At 33.9% G+C, this 14,025-nt stretch overlaps 1 protein-coding gene across 2 annotated transcripts in view; it reads left to right on the forward strand.

The window, feature by feature from the left end:
• The window catches only part of ANKRD28 (ankyrin repeat domain 28), a 165,703-nt gene that overhangs the window by 138,744 nt on the left and 12,934 nt on the right, over positions 1-14,025 (forward strand). For both annotated transcript variants that reach the window (XM_051963115.1, XM_051963114.1), the window contains exons 15-21: positions 292-403; positions 3,228-3,254; positions 3,660-3,734; positions 6,254-6,455; positions 8,888-8,975; positions 9,331-9,448; positions 10,117-10,336. In XM_051963115.1, coding sequence (XP_051819075.1) covers positions 292-403; positions 3,228-3,254; positions 3,660-3,734; positions 6,254-6,455; positions 8,888-8,975; positions 9,331-9,448; positions 10,117-10,336 — 842 coding nt within the window. The remainder of the gene's footprint in view (positions 1-291; positions 404-3,227; positions 3,255-3,659; positions 3,735-6,253; positions 6,456-8,887; positions 8,976-9,330; positions 9,449-10,116; positions 10,337-14,025) is intronic.

A 14,025-nucleotide genomic window follows, 5' to 3' on the forward strand; every position in this document is an offset into this window, starting at 1 on the left:
AGCTCTTCCTTCCTGCAGAGAGGATTTCCCCTTTTATCCTCCTCCCCAAAGAGTTGTGAGGAAAGAGGAGGAAGATGGTTGTTGTAGCCAGCTGTGACTGGGAAGATCCATACTTAAAGAAGTAAGGTTATAGTTACATAGAAATATTTATAATCTGCCATGTGACTATTGATATTTTCTAAGAGAGAATAGTTACATGTAAACAAATATATTCTATCTACTAAATTTTTTTTTTAACTATTAGTTAAAATATAAGATGTTAAGATTCTGAATTTTGTTGTCACTCTGTAGGTGCCTGGAATACCTATTAAGAAATGATGCAAATCCAGGAATCCGTGACAAACAAGGATATAATGCAGTTCATTATTCTGCTGCTTATGGTCACCGTTTATGTCTTGAACTGGTAAGAGAATTTTCTTGTGCAGATAGATAAACATAAATTGAAAAACAACCTAATGATAACAATAGTAATAATTAATATTTATATGAGCTTACTATGTGATAAATGATGCCGAATACTTTACAATTATATCTCTTAATCCTCACATCAATCCTGAGAAGTAGGTGCTACTGTAATATCGATTTTACAAATGAGGAAGCTGTGGCAAACAGAGATTTGAATGGCTTGTCCAGGATCCCACAGCTAGTGTCTGAGGCTGGATTACCAGATCTTACTGAGTCCAGGCCCACATTCAATCTACTCTGCTCCCTAGGACCATAGATTGGGTCTCAGGAAAGAAGGAAAGATGACTGGTTTTAAAAAAAAACAAACCATGCTGTGCTCTCCTCTGAACTTTGCTTTTTTCTGCCACTGACCTCATCTTTCTCTCCTTCACTAATCTGTTTCTAAGAAAAGTTTACACTTGGAATCTTTACTTCTTATCACCCATTTTCTTGGCCCCTTTTAGTCAATTTTCTGTTCTTTGTTTTCCCCAAACTGCTTAATTTCAGGCCATCAGTGACATGATGAGGTCTTTGTTCCTACTTCACCCTCATGGTTCTTTCTGTTAGTATCTGACCCTCTTGATGATCTTAGTTCTTGATTCTCTCTAACCTCAGCTTCTGTGACCCTGCCTTTCCTGGCTCTCTGACTACTGTTCTTCTCCCTTACTTTGTCCACCTTCCAGACCTCGGTCCTTGGCCTTCTTTTTGCTCTCTCCTTGACAGTCTCCTCCACTTGCATGGCTTAGACTTTTGATAGAAGACAACCAAATCTGTTCTATCCCTGATCTTTCTCGACTATGGTCCCACATTTTTACCTTTTTTAGTAGATAACCCTTCTTGGATATTGCACTGTCACACCTAGAATTTGACATTTTTTATTATTTATATTACCAGTCTTCCTAGTCATTAAGGTTCTTTCCTTTCTCTCACCCTTTCACTTCCAATCATTAACTACATTCTATCAATTTTACCTTGACAACATTAAGTCCATCCCTTCAACTCACATAGTTGCTGCTCTAGTTCATTCCTTGACGTCTCACTTGGATTCCTGCAATTACTTTCTCACTGATGTACCTGCCCCTCCACTCCATATTTTCCATTCACTGTTAACAATATTCCAATATACCAATCTGTTTTGCATCATTTTTTCCCTCAAAACCTTCACTGTGAGATAAAAAATAAAAACTAAGTTTCTTTTCACATATATGTATTCTACATCTTGACCCCATTGCCTATACAAGCCTTTTGACATTTATTTGCATGTTATCCTCCATGTCCACATCTCCTTCCATTGCTTCATCTGTCCTTTCAAAGTTCATCTTAAAATCTCTCTGTTCCTAATCATTTAAAAATGATTTCTCCCTCATTTTCTTACAGCTTTTTGTTGAATTTCTAAATTAAACTTCCACTTCCTGCAAAAAAAAAATTAAATAAAATTTCCAGGTTTCTCCTATTAATAATGCTTTTCTCTCTCAAACTTATTTGTCATCTACACCATATTTATTGTATTTATTATATTTCCCTCTTCATTAGAGTATAAGCTTTTTGAGGATAGGAATTATTTTTGTTTTTGTTTTTCTTCATATTCCTAGCCTTTAGAATAGTGCTTGACACATAATAAACATGTTAAAAATGCTTGATTGACATCACCTTCTAGCTGGTTTTCTTGACTTATACTACTATTCAATTATAGGTCCTGCCCTTTTCATCTTTATATTCCCAGTAATTTGAATAATGGCTCTAGTTTTTGTTCAGTTGAATTAGTTTAAACTATAGAAAGCTAATTAGAGTACAATTGTCTTTAAAATTCACATTTCCAAAATTTATATATTTCTTAAATTCATACTTGATCTAACTAATTTGGCTCTTTTTGTAGAAGGAAGTAGAAATGAAGAAATGAGAACTGGTTATCTTCTTCCCTTACTCTTACTCTTTTATTTCTTTCTCACTGATGCCTGCCATGTCTTCCCAGGATTTTTGGGAAGTGGTGAAGGAAGCATCTTCTTGGTTGAGGAAAATATTGATCTAAGATTTACCTCTGCAAAAGAAACATCAACTTCATGTATTTAGGTTTGATTTGTTACATACCATTTACTCTACTTGACTCTAACCCAAAGCAGCTTATGTGATATAGTTTATAGGGCACCAAGTTCAAATTCCACCTCAGACACTACTTAACAGGTGTGTGATCCTGTACAAGACTTTTTCATCACACTGGCCTCTGAAGACCCTTCAGAACAAAATATAGAGTACACTAATGGGCATTTATGCTGAAACAGATTCTTCCGGTCAGAGCTTACTTAAGCATTTTAAAAAACAAATCCGAAACTTAAGTGATTCCTATAAGAAAAAAAATGACAGGGAATAAAAGGTAAGAAGGAAAGATTGCTGTCCTGCATATGTTACAGATTTAGAACCTAAATTTAAGAGAATTTTAGTTTCAGATATAGGTATGTTTTGAGTAAATTCTTTTGTCCATGTTATAAATACCTTACTCGGTGTTTAAAAAAAAATCAAGAAATGCAATTTAAATGTTTGTTTCATATAAAATATCAGCCATAGTATATTACTTATCCTATAAAGATGTAAGTAAGAATATTTTGTAAACTTCAAATCTACTCTATTAGCTATGAAATTGCCCAGAATCATGTAACCAATACATATTACATCAAAACAATAACAGAGCTCTCTGCAAATTTGGATGCCTTTTAATATTTGATATTGAATGTTAATTATTAGTAATACTGTATAAAATTATTCTTTCTTTTTGAAATTTATTTCAGATTGCCAGTGAAACTCCTTTAGATGTTGTAAGTATATGCTGCATGAAATATTTTATAGCAGATTAGATATGATTCTGGAGCAGACAAGCAGATCTCATCTGGTTGTTTTTTTTTTTCTCCTGAATTTCCATAAGATTATCCTTCCTCCTGTATTACACATTCATAATGGCTTTAACTGGGCCTATATCTTTGTGTTACATATAGAAGGCATAATCGGAGGAAACTGATAACAGGAAAAATTCAAGTAGGATTGAAAGGATGTTAACTTTACTCCAACTCTTTTTGGTTATATTTTCAAATATCACTCAGTCCTACAAATTACAATCTTTCATTTTTCTAGGCACTTTTAATGGGGATTTTTAAAAATCTCAGTGATTGTTTTTAAGGTAGCATTTTTTTCCACATTTAAAATGTGACTTTTTTTCCCTTTAGCTAATGGAAACCTCGGGTACGGATATGTTAAATGATTCAGATAACAGAGCACCAATAAGCCCTTTGCACTTAGCTGTAAGTATTGTTTCCTTAAATTACTTAATTCTTTATTTTCCAGATGAATTTTTCATATAGTCAACAGTATCAAATAAAATCATGTAAAATTATTTTGAAATTATAGCAATAAAATGTACAGATAGAAAATATGTGCTCAGACACTCATACAGTTACAAGTGTTCAGAAGTCTAAGCCAACCAGATAGTCATGTGGTCTGGGAGATCAGGGAGCCTTAACTACATTATTAGCCATAAGTTGGAAGACCTTTGGACCTTTTCTCTCCTGCTGCTGTGCTCTTGAGAATCCTGGGTGTTGCCATCTTCCTTATGCTTGCATCATCTACCCATGTTAGCTGAACTCTTCCTGATTAGAGCTTCAGTTCTTCAATTGCAAATGCTATTTGTATTCCCAACATTTAGTATAGTGCTTGGCACATAATCTGTTCTGTTCCAGTTAGATCAGAGACTCGGCAGTGAGTGTCTGAGGCTGGATTTGAATGCAGGCCCTCCTGCCTCTAGGCCAGTGCTGTATCCACTGTACTGTGCTGCTCCTCTTCTCTTATTCTTTTGATACTTAACTTCAGATAGTGGTGATAGGACCCATCTACAGAGCATTATTTCTTGTTTAAAATTCATTATCATTATAATGATCCCCTAAAACTAGTATTGACTCATAGGTAACTCAATTGGATGGGTTTTGTTCCTGCTTCCTTGTGATCTTCCTTGGCTTTTTTACTTCCTTGACTCTTCTCAGATTCTCTGCATCATTCTTCAACATAAACACAATAATCAAGTCCATAAGACCTGATGAGATCACCAAGTAATATAGAAAAGAGGACCAGGACAGAGCATAAAGGGACCATTCATGGGCAACAAGAGCTGTGAGATAGATGTGGAGATGAGTAGGAGTAATGCAGTTCCCAGGAGGAAAACTAGAAGAGGAAAGAGTATCATGGGGAAAGGGTGATCGTGTCAAAGGCCATAGGATTGAGGAGGAATTAGATTTGACAATTTGGAGATTGTTTTGAGACAGCAAGTTTTGAAAATTAAAAAGTTAAAAAAAAAAAAAAAAAAAGAATGGACCCTCATTTTTCAGATTTATGGTCCCCCAATCTTGGATGGAACATCTGGATTCTATTTCTTTACATTGGTTGAATTTCTTCCATAGAAATTTAGAAAATGCTCTTTCCATTTATATTATGAGAAAAACACAAAGCTAACTTTGAAAGCTGTCTTAAGTTACTCTATGGAGAGGGTTCAATATATCAATGTAAATAACTCAAGGTTTTATCAAGGAAAAGCTTCATGTTAATTTTCCAAAACCTCTTTTCCATTGAGTATTTCGTCTATTCTCTGTACCACTACCTTATAGTGAGCAAGAAGTGGAGGACTGGTTAATTTTGAAAGAGAAGCTGGGTTTAATTCTGACACTTTAAAGAATCAGAGACAACTTTCATTTTTAGCACAAATTATTTTTAACAAACTTGCCAATGTTTTCTTGCTTTTCAGAACTTCTCTAATTGTAAAGTTTAAATCAAACTTAAAAAAAAATACTTGTCGTTGCTTGAACTTTTGAAACTTTACCTGATTTAAATTAGAGTATGTTTCATGTAATGTCTCTCTGTGTTGGTTCTGTTTTGGAGGCTATCTCTCAGGTTAGGGATATGTGCATAGGAGATAATTTTGTTCCTAAAAGTATATAATTAAAAGATTGATCAACCAACATAACACACAAAATCACTATTAATCAGTGTCTTTAACACAGCCACTTTCCCTACTGTGTTTCATGCACTATGTTAAGTGGACAGTATACCTTTTGTATACTTATGTAATGCTGATAAATCTTTTGACATTTTGACTTGAGTGAATTGTGATTAAAGATAGAGTTCTGGGTCTAAAGGCAGGAAGACGTGAGTTCAAATCTAGCCTCAGATACTCACTACCTGAGTGACTCTGGCAGTCACTTCCTCTTGTTTGATTCAATTTCCTCATCTAGAAAATGAGCTGGAAAAGAAAATGGTGAAAATCTCCAATGTCTTTGCCACCAAAACCCTAAATTGGGGTCATAATTGAAATGACTGAACAACTATTTGACTTGAATTGAAATTATCCCTTCAGTTAACTAAGTTACGCTGAGTGCTGCATTCTCCATCTATAAATGCAATTGGGTAACCTATTTAACACGTATAGGACTGCTTGCCATCTGGGGAAGGGGGTGAAGAGAGGGAGGGGAAAAGTCAGAACAGAAGAGAGTGCAAGGGATAATGTTGTAAAAAATTACCCTGGCATAGGTTCTGTCAATAAAAATTATTTAAAATATATATATTTTATATGTATACAACAATTATATTTATAATACAACTGTATTAACAGTTGTAAATGTTGTCTTAACTTTTAATAAACTAAGTAGGTCAATTGAGAGAATTGTTAGGATTCATCTAAAACATAGTAATATAAAGAATGTATTTCCTTTGTGCTTTCTAAAATACTTTAAAGACAGTCTATTTGGTGTGGCTTAGACAGTTTTTTTTCTTTCAGGCCTATCATGGTCACCATCAAGCACTAGAAGTGTTGGTACAATCTTTGTTAGACCTTGATGTGCGGAACAACAATGGAAGGACACCTTTAGATCTTGCAGCCTTTAAAGGCCATGTGGAGTGTGTGGATGTGCTCATTAATCAGGGAGCCTCAATCTTAGTCAAGGATTATGTGGTGAAGAGGACGCCTATCCATGCCGCAGGTATATTAATGATCCCAGTCCCAAAGTGAACGCGATCAGATGGTTATCTTGCTGGTCTTTAGTCTCTCTGTCTGCAAATTGAGAGGTCACACTAGATAGACTATCAGTTCCCTCGATCCCGTAATAAATTTATAAAGCCATTTTTAGCATTTATGATATTGAGTTCTCAGAGGTAAATGTTGTTTTAAGAGTTAGTCTTTCAGGTTTTTTAGCAGCATCAAACAGTACCACATAGCAGTTGTTTCTATTAGATTTGCCCCCAAAAAATTATAAAGAGGCATCGAGTAGCCGGGATGGTAAGGCATGCCCATGTGAATCTGACCCCTTGGAGCTACCTGTCATGGCTCCCTCGAGCAGAGGGGCAGGCCCTCCAGTGGAAGTCTCGAGGGTATCGGGGAATAGCTGTGGGGCACCTGCTTTGCCACCAACAGGAACTCAATAGGAATGACTTCCAGAGGAATTTGATTAATTTGGGACTCTTTGCTGCTGGTGCCTGACCAGCTGGGGACCTGAGCAATTTTAACTTGAATGCAGCCCTGCCAGGCCTGTTATGTTAGCATAGCTGATGTAAGTTGTAATAGTTTCTTTTGCATTCTAAATGCACACAGCTATGAGCATGGCCTGACCACCAGAAGATCTGCTGCTGACCATGCATCTGATTCCAACTTGCTTCTTTCCCTTCTGTACTCGTGGTCAATCTGTAATCAGCCATAGCTCTAGTCTCCACTTAAACATATTATGGGTTATTTACTCCATATATTGTACATCTCTTACAAATGCTTGCAGGCAAAGAGTATATGCTGCAAGTGGCATTTTCTCTTCAGTTCTCTTCAGTTATGTTTTTAAAAAAATTGTTTTTCTTCCAAAATGTTTGAAATAAAAACAATCAACAACAACAAAAAATTAAACTTTTGATGAAATTTCATAAAAGGAATCATTCCTTTGTCAGCCTGCCTGCTCAGATTTCATATTTAAAAATTGTGGTCACCATAAGTCTGTGGTCATCATTATGTTTACTCTTTACCTAAATATTTAAATGTAAGTAGTAGTATCTGCTTTATGATTCAGTGCAAGGATGGCTCTTCCACTAATGATATGTCTGAAAAACTGAAGAATTTTCATTGATAATACTAACAATATCATTTGGCCAGACAGACTCCTTGGCTTTGAGTTATTCGATTTCAGCCATTCTCTTAGGTGTAGTCATACTCTCTTCTATATGTGATGAAGAGAGAATGAGATTTTCACTTTTTATTCCATATCAATATTTTTGTACATGTCTTATTTTCTCTATTAGATTGCAGACCCTTCTTAAATATTACATTCTATATAAATTAAAATGGAACAATTTGAAAATATAGGCTGCAAGGTAATGTAAAGACATCCCTAAATTCATAAGTGTGAAATATTCATTAATTTCTTAAGAATAAGGGCAACTAACAGTCTAAGAGCTCTGAATAAAAATTTGAGGCAAAGCCTAGATGCAGCAAAAAACCTTAATTAATAGGTATTCCACTGGACATACTAGAGTTCTTTGGAGCATCCTCCTTATTACAGCCACATAGCTATTTCTGTCACTTTTAAATTAGAAAGACAGTGGAGGCTAATTCCTAATAACTTGGTTTAGCCTTGGTTGGGCTGCATTGAACCCTATCAGGTAAGGGAGTTACATCCCAAGTACCTTCCAGCTTTAGGAAAGTGACCAGAGTGCTAGGCCTGGAGTCGAGAACATGTGAATTCAAATCCAGCCTCAGATACTTATGAGTTGTGTGACATTGGATGTCAGTTAACTTCCATCTGCCTTTTACTCACCTGTGAAATGGGGATAATAATAGGACCTGGTTCATGGTATTATTACTGAGATTAAAATGAATTATTATATAGCACTTTGCAAACTTTAAAGTGGGCTGCTATTTGTAATTCTGTGGCTATATACATGGGAACTAACAAGTTTGTATATGTTGGATCTTTTAAAACATTTTGCTCTGGGTATTATTTAGTTGTTCTATATAGATAGATCCATAAGATCATCAAAATATAAATTTAGAGGTAGAATAGGTATTATTATCCTTGTCATTATTTTAAAAGGAAAGCTTCTTAAACTGTGGGCTATAATTCCATATGGGGTCCCATAATTGAATTGCAGGAATCACACAATTATGATTTATTATCAGCAAATGTTTGGTTTGTATCCCTATTTTATATACCTATACATCAAGAGTCATGTAAAAATTTCTCAGGCAAAAAGGAATTGCAAGTGGAAAACATTTAAAAGATCTCCCCACATAATCTCATATCATAATTTTTTTAAGTACCTGCACATACATTGTGTCTTATTAAATTCTAGATAACCTGACCTAAGATTAAAATCTTAACCCTATCATTATTTTTTATGATTATTTTCACTATTAACTTCATATTTTACTTTACAGCCACAAATGGTCATTCAGAGTGTTTACGGTTATTAATAGGGAATGCAGAGCCACAGAATGCAGTGGACATTCAAGATGGAAATGGACAGTAAGTTTTAAAAAAATACTTTTTCTTTTTTTCTTTCTTGGACATGAATTCCCATGTATTTTATATTTTTGGCCATATATGTATATTTTTTAAATTGTTCTAGATATAGATATTAATAGTTTTTTAAATATATCTGTATCATAAGAGTACTACATTTTTAATTTAGACATATGCAGTTACACAGTTTGATATAAATGTATGTATTATATATATATATATATACATGAAATATTATCTGTATCTAGAACAATTAAAAGATGCTACTGTGGTTCATTTTTATTCAGAGTAGAAGAAAGGTTGCTGATAGTATCATTAATTCTTTTTTGTACTCCATGTTATTTCTTGTTTTATTCAGGACTCCCCTGATGTTGTCTGTTCTGAATGGACATACGGATTGTGTTTATTCACTACTGAACAAAGGAGCAAGTGTAGATGCCAAAGATAAGTGGGGAAGAACAGCCTTACATAGAGGGGTAAGACAATTTTTTTTTCTGTCAAATAACCTCTAATAATTCACCTATGTGTAGGAAAGAGTTTTCAGGACATAGTGAACAGTTTCATCAGATTGCATTAATTGATTTTAGATAAGAAAATGCCCAGTGACTGAAAACATAGAACTTCAAATCATCAGTCCCAATGCTGTACTTTACAGATGAAGAAACTAAGGTCCCACACAGTTAACATTGGTCCCATTTTTTTTTTTCCTCCACTATCTCATTATTTCATTTGCGTCTTTCCAATCCCTTCTGAATTATTTCACTTTTTGAAATTTGATTGGTTTTTCCATTTTTTAATAATATGCCAGATTAATTTTGTATATATCTTAATAAAAATATTTGAATTAAAGATGAGATTTAATCTAATTCTTTTCTTAGCTTAATGGTATTTTTCCCAATTATATGTAAAAGTAGTTTTCAACATTTAGCTTGTTTTACTCTAATTCTGATTTTATAACATTTTGAACCATTCTCATTGAACTCAACAAAAGCAGTGATATCAATCATGAGTTCACATAAGGTTAAGTCAAGACAATGACTTTTCAATAGTGAGATAATACTCATTTCAATAGGGGATAGGGATTATATTGTAGCTCTTTGTATAGTCATGCCAATATACAATATACAAATTACTTCTTTTCCAGGCAGTTACAGGCCATGAAGAATGTGTAGATGCATTGCTTCAACATGGTGCCAAGTGTTTACTGCGGGACAGTAGGGGTCGGACCCCCATACATTTGTCAGCAGCCTGTGGTCACATTGGTGTTCTTGGAGCACTGTTACAGGCAGCAGCATCTGCAGATGCCATTCCTGCCATAGCAGACAATCATGGCTATACATCACTTCACTGGGCCTGCTACAATGGTAAAGTATTCTTCTTTATATGAAGAACAGGTTTCATTCAGCCTTTATATGAGTAGGCAGCTCACAGATTACAGAATCAAGAAATTCAGTTTGCTGGTGCCCTTCCTGCAGTTTTGCTGCTTCTGTTCAGGCCAATCCCCAAGCCTGAAAAGCTATCCCTTCTCCAGCCTCTTGGAATTCATTTCCTTCTTTACTCAAAAGTGCCTCCTTCTATTGGAGCCCTTTCCCAGTCTCCTTAACTGCTATCTTTCTGTCCAAGATTGGCTAATTTATGTTTGCACCTTATAAACATCTTGCATGTTTTTATGTTCTCTCTCCTAGAATAGAAATTCCTTAAGGACAGGGAGTGTTTGGGTTGAGCATTGTGTTTGGCAGCTAGCAGACACTTAACACTTGTTGTACCTACCTGACAATAAGTGGTTGTGCTGATTTTTAGGGTTCAAAAGAAGACAAACCAGTCTGTCCTTGAGAAACTTACTTTCTAGTAGGGTGAACAATCTATGCAGAGATGATAATTTACCATGTCAGAAATGCTATGGGAAAAAATCATTTTTAAAAAGTCATTAAGTATAATAAATTAATCACTTTATTAGAGTATTGCAAATTTATTTTCAATGTACCATATATTTGAATATTTTGAGTATATTCTTAGCCCGTTATAAGTATGCTAATAAGACCAAAAACTCTAAAATTTAGAAAAATATTGAAATGTTTTATATTTTCCAAACTGAAATATGCATGTATGTCTTACAAACACATCATAAGATAAAATCTTTATATCAGATGGGCAGGATACTGATATTCAGCATATTTAAAAGAAAGAAAAACTTTGAAGAAAGGGTATCACAATAAACAAATTTTTACATTAACTATGCAATATTATTAAAGGATTTTTTTAGCTATTAAGAGAAATTCATATGAAGCTATTCTTTTGATTTATACTAACATTAACTCATTATTAAAAATATAATTTTTAAAGGTTGTTTTTGAAAGGAGTATTGATAAAAATTAAGTTAACAAGCTATCCAGATTTATTTTATAAAAGGTTGTCAGCCTTGAATTGGTCTATGGTTTTGTTTATTCTGTAATATATTGTGTATAGTGCAAGTACTATGGTGTTTAGGTTGTCTTTGTGTTTTTTTGTGTTACAATATACTTTTTTTGACATTGGTATCAGGTAAATGTTATGTTTATTCCTTTGTTTTTTATTGATAGTCATTAAATTTGTAATAAATATTTGATTTGTTTTCTTGAAATTTGGAAATTTCTCTCACATCCATTCTGCTAACTAGAAAATTTAAGATTTGGCTTTGCTCTTCTCCTACCTATCCTGTCTCTCTATAATTGACTCATTTAAAAAAAAAAAAACCCTCTTTAAAGGCGCTTAATTAGTTTTAAAATTCTTAGGAGATTTTCTATTTCTGTGACTAAGGAGGCTCAGATTACAATCCCATTGTTCCTTGCCTTTATCTCACTGTTTCAACTTCCAAAACTATACTAACAGGAATGATAAAACTTCATCTGTCTTAACATCTTAATATTTCAGAAATAGCTATAACACTTTTTAATGTTGCTTAACCAAAAAGAGAAGAAAATTTATTAGCTAGCCTAAGTGCTTTGAATTCTTATCACTACATAAATCCAATTATTACTATTCCTTCAGTCACTTCATTTATAAGCCTGACTTCAAAGTATAAGACTGTAGCCATACTTAACTTCTTTGGCAATTGACTCATCAGTGACTATTTAAAGCAAAGCAGCACATGTATCCTCACATCAACTTTGTGATTATGGTGTAAAGGAAAAAAATAGTCTCTTGTTGGAACAAGATTACTATAATGCCTTAGGGATAGAATTTATAGCCTAAGGGCTTTTAAAGAACTTTTGTATGTGATTTTACCAAACCCTAGGACACATCTGTGGAACCTCCTCAATGAACTCCATAATTATTAAGTGTTGGGCTAAGTATCCTTGGAAAAACCAAGGGATCATCTAGCTCTATCCATCATTTTTGGAATAATTTGCTCTTTGTACTCCACCAGAAAGTCTTCAGCTAAGTTCCTCTCCCACATATCATGGGAGGGAAGATGGTGTGGGGCTTAAAAGATTACAATGCTTAGTGAAGGAAAGCACTGTGACTTATAGAGATAGGACAGAAACCATAAAGATGTGTTTTTTATGGTACAGAGAATGGGAAGGAAATCTATTGTGGTATCTGCCAACTACATCTCTTGTTTGTTTCTACTGTACTGTAGAGATGTGTGCCTTCTTGTGTCTTCTAGACTACTCATTTTGGGTCAAAGCCCTGTTCAGATTCCCAATTCTGGCTCTGTATGTTACTTATCAGGTTTTTTCATTCTTAAAATTTGACCATCAGATTAATACTGATTTCAGGGATCAAGATTTTTGTTTATCCTGTGAATAAAACTTAATGAATGTTCATTAAGAATCTATAGAGAATTCTTTCTTTTTGTTTTTCTGATGCTGAACGTCCTCCACAATTGGTAATAACCACTTTTTGAAAGCCTATAACCTTTCTGTTTTATACCTTGCTTGAGATCACCATGTAGAGAAGAAATTTTCTGTTATTTTATCTTTCAAAGATATCTCCTATGACTTTGGCATATGCATGGGAAATACTTGAGTAGTTTTAAGCCTTCCCAAAGTCAAAAAGCTATAAACACAGAGGAATTTTACAGTCTACAGCTTTCAATCAGTTGTGTGGCTATGAAAATGCAGTCTTTACTTGCCTATTTTTTTCTCAAAGAACTCAAAAACTTCATAGAAGTTTGTTTTGTTAGATATGGCTGCAATTCTCTTGAAGAAAATATTTTATTTGTTTTATCTCTCAAAGAAAGTATATAGAAATGTAAATAGTTTTTCTAAGCATTATTCCAAATATTTTGGAATGTTGTCATCATTTTTTATTATCTTTGAAATTGTCAGATCCTTTAATTTTTTAGGATTAATAAAGTTGCCATGCACAGCTGAGAAATACATATACCCCTGTGTTTCTATGCAGTAATTTCCAGAGATCTATCATGTAACCTGTTACAAGTCCCTAGCTCCTTCCTTGTTTGAGGTTTTTAGGAGAGTGAAAGAGACATGTGAATTATTAGATTTTTCTAGAGTGAAAGGGATACAATGAAATCTATAACTATTAAAGTTTTACTGTTTTATTTCTCCCTATAACTTTTTTTCTTTCTCTTTTAGTGTCAACTTGTTTAAATAAAAATCAAATTGATGTTGCTTTAGTGACATATCATTTGTCTCCTTTCCTTCTAGTTGGGTGTTGATTTTGTTCTTTACGTATGTCAATAAGCTGACTTTCCACAAACAATTGATATGAATTGAATAATTCATAAATTAGTAACCAGTAGTTTCTTCTTTATTACAATGTATTCAGTATCATTTTTTTCATTAGATTATTTGGTATACTCCACTTCTACTAAATTTTCCTAAATTTTTTAAAATGAAAATTTTCATCATTCTACTTCAACACTGATAAAGGCAGAATGGTGTGGGTATGAATCATCATATCTTTAGGTGTTTATTAACATTATCTTTAACTTTGGCTACTAAATCTTATAGCAAGTGGAAGCTTAGGCTGAGCTATTGTCGTCAGCTTGGAAGACACTTTTTAGGTCTCATTTTTTAATCTTAATATGAGATTCCTGTCCAGTGCTGAA

This window comes from Antechinus flavipes, chromosome 5, assembly GCF_016432865.1.
Source record: "Antechinus flavipes isolate AdamAnt ecotype Samford, QLD, Australia chromosome 5, AdamAnt_v2, whole genome shotgun sequence".
Lineage (NCBI taxonomy): Eukaryota > Metazoa > Chordata > Mammalia > Dasyuromorphia > Dasyuridae > Antechinus > Antechinus flavipes.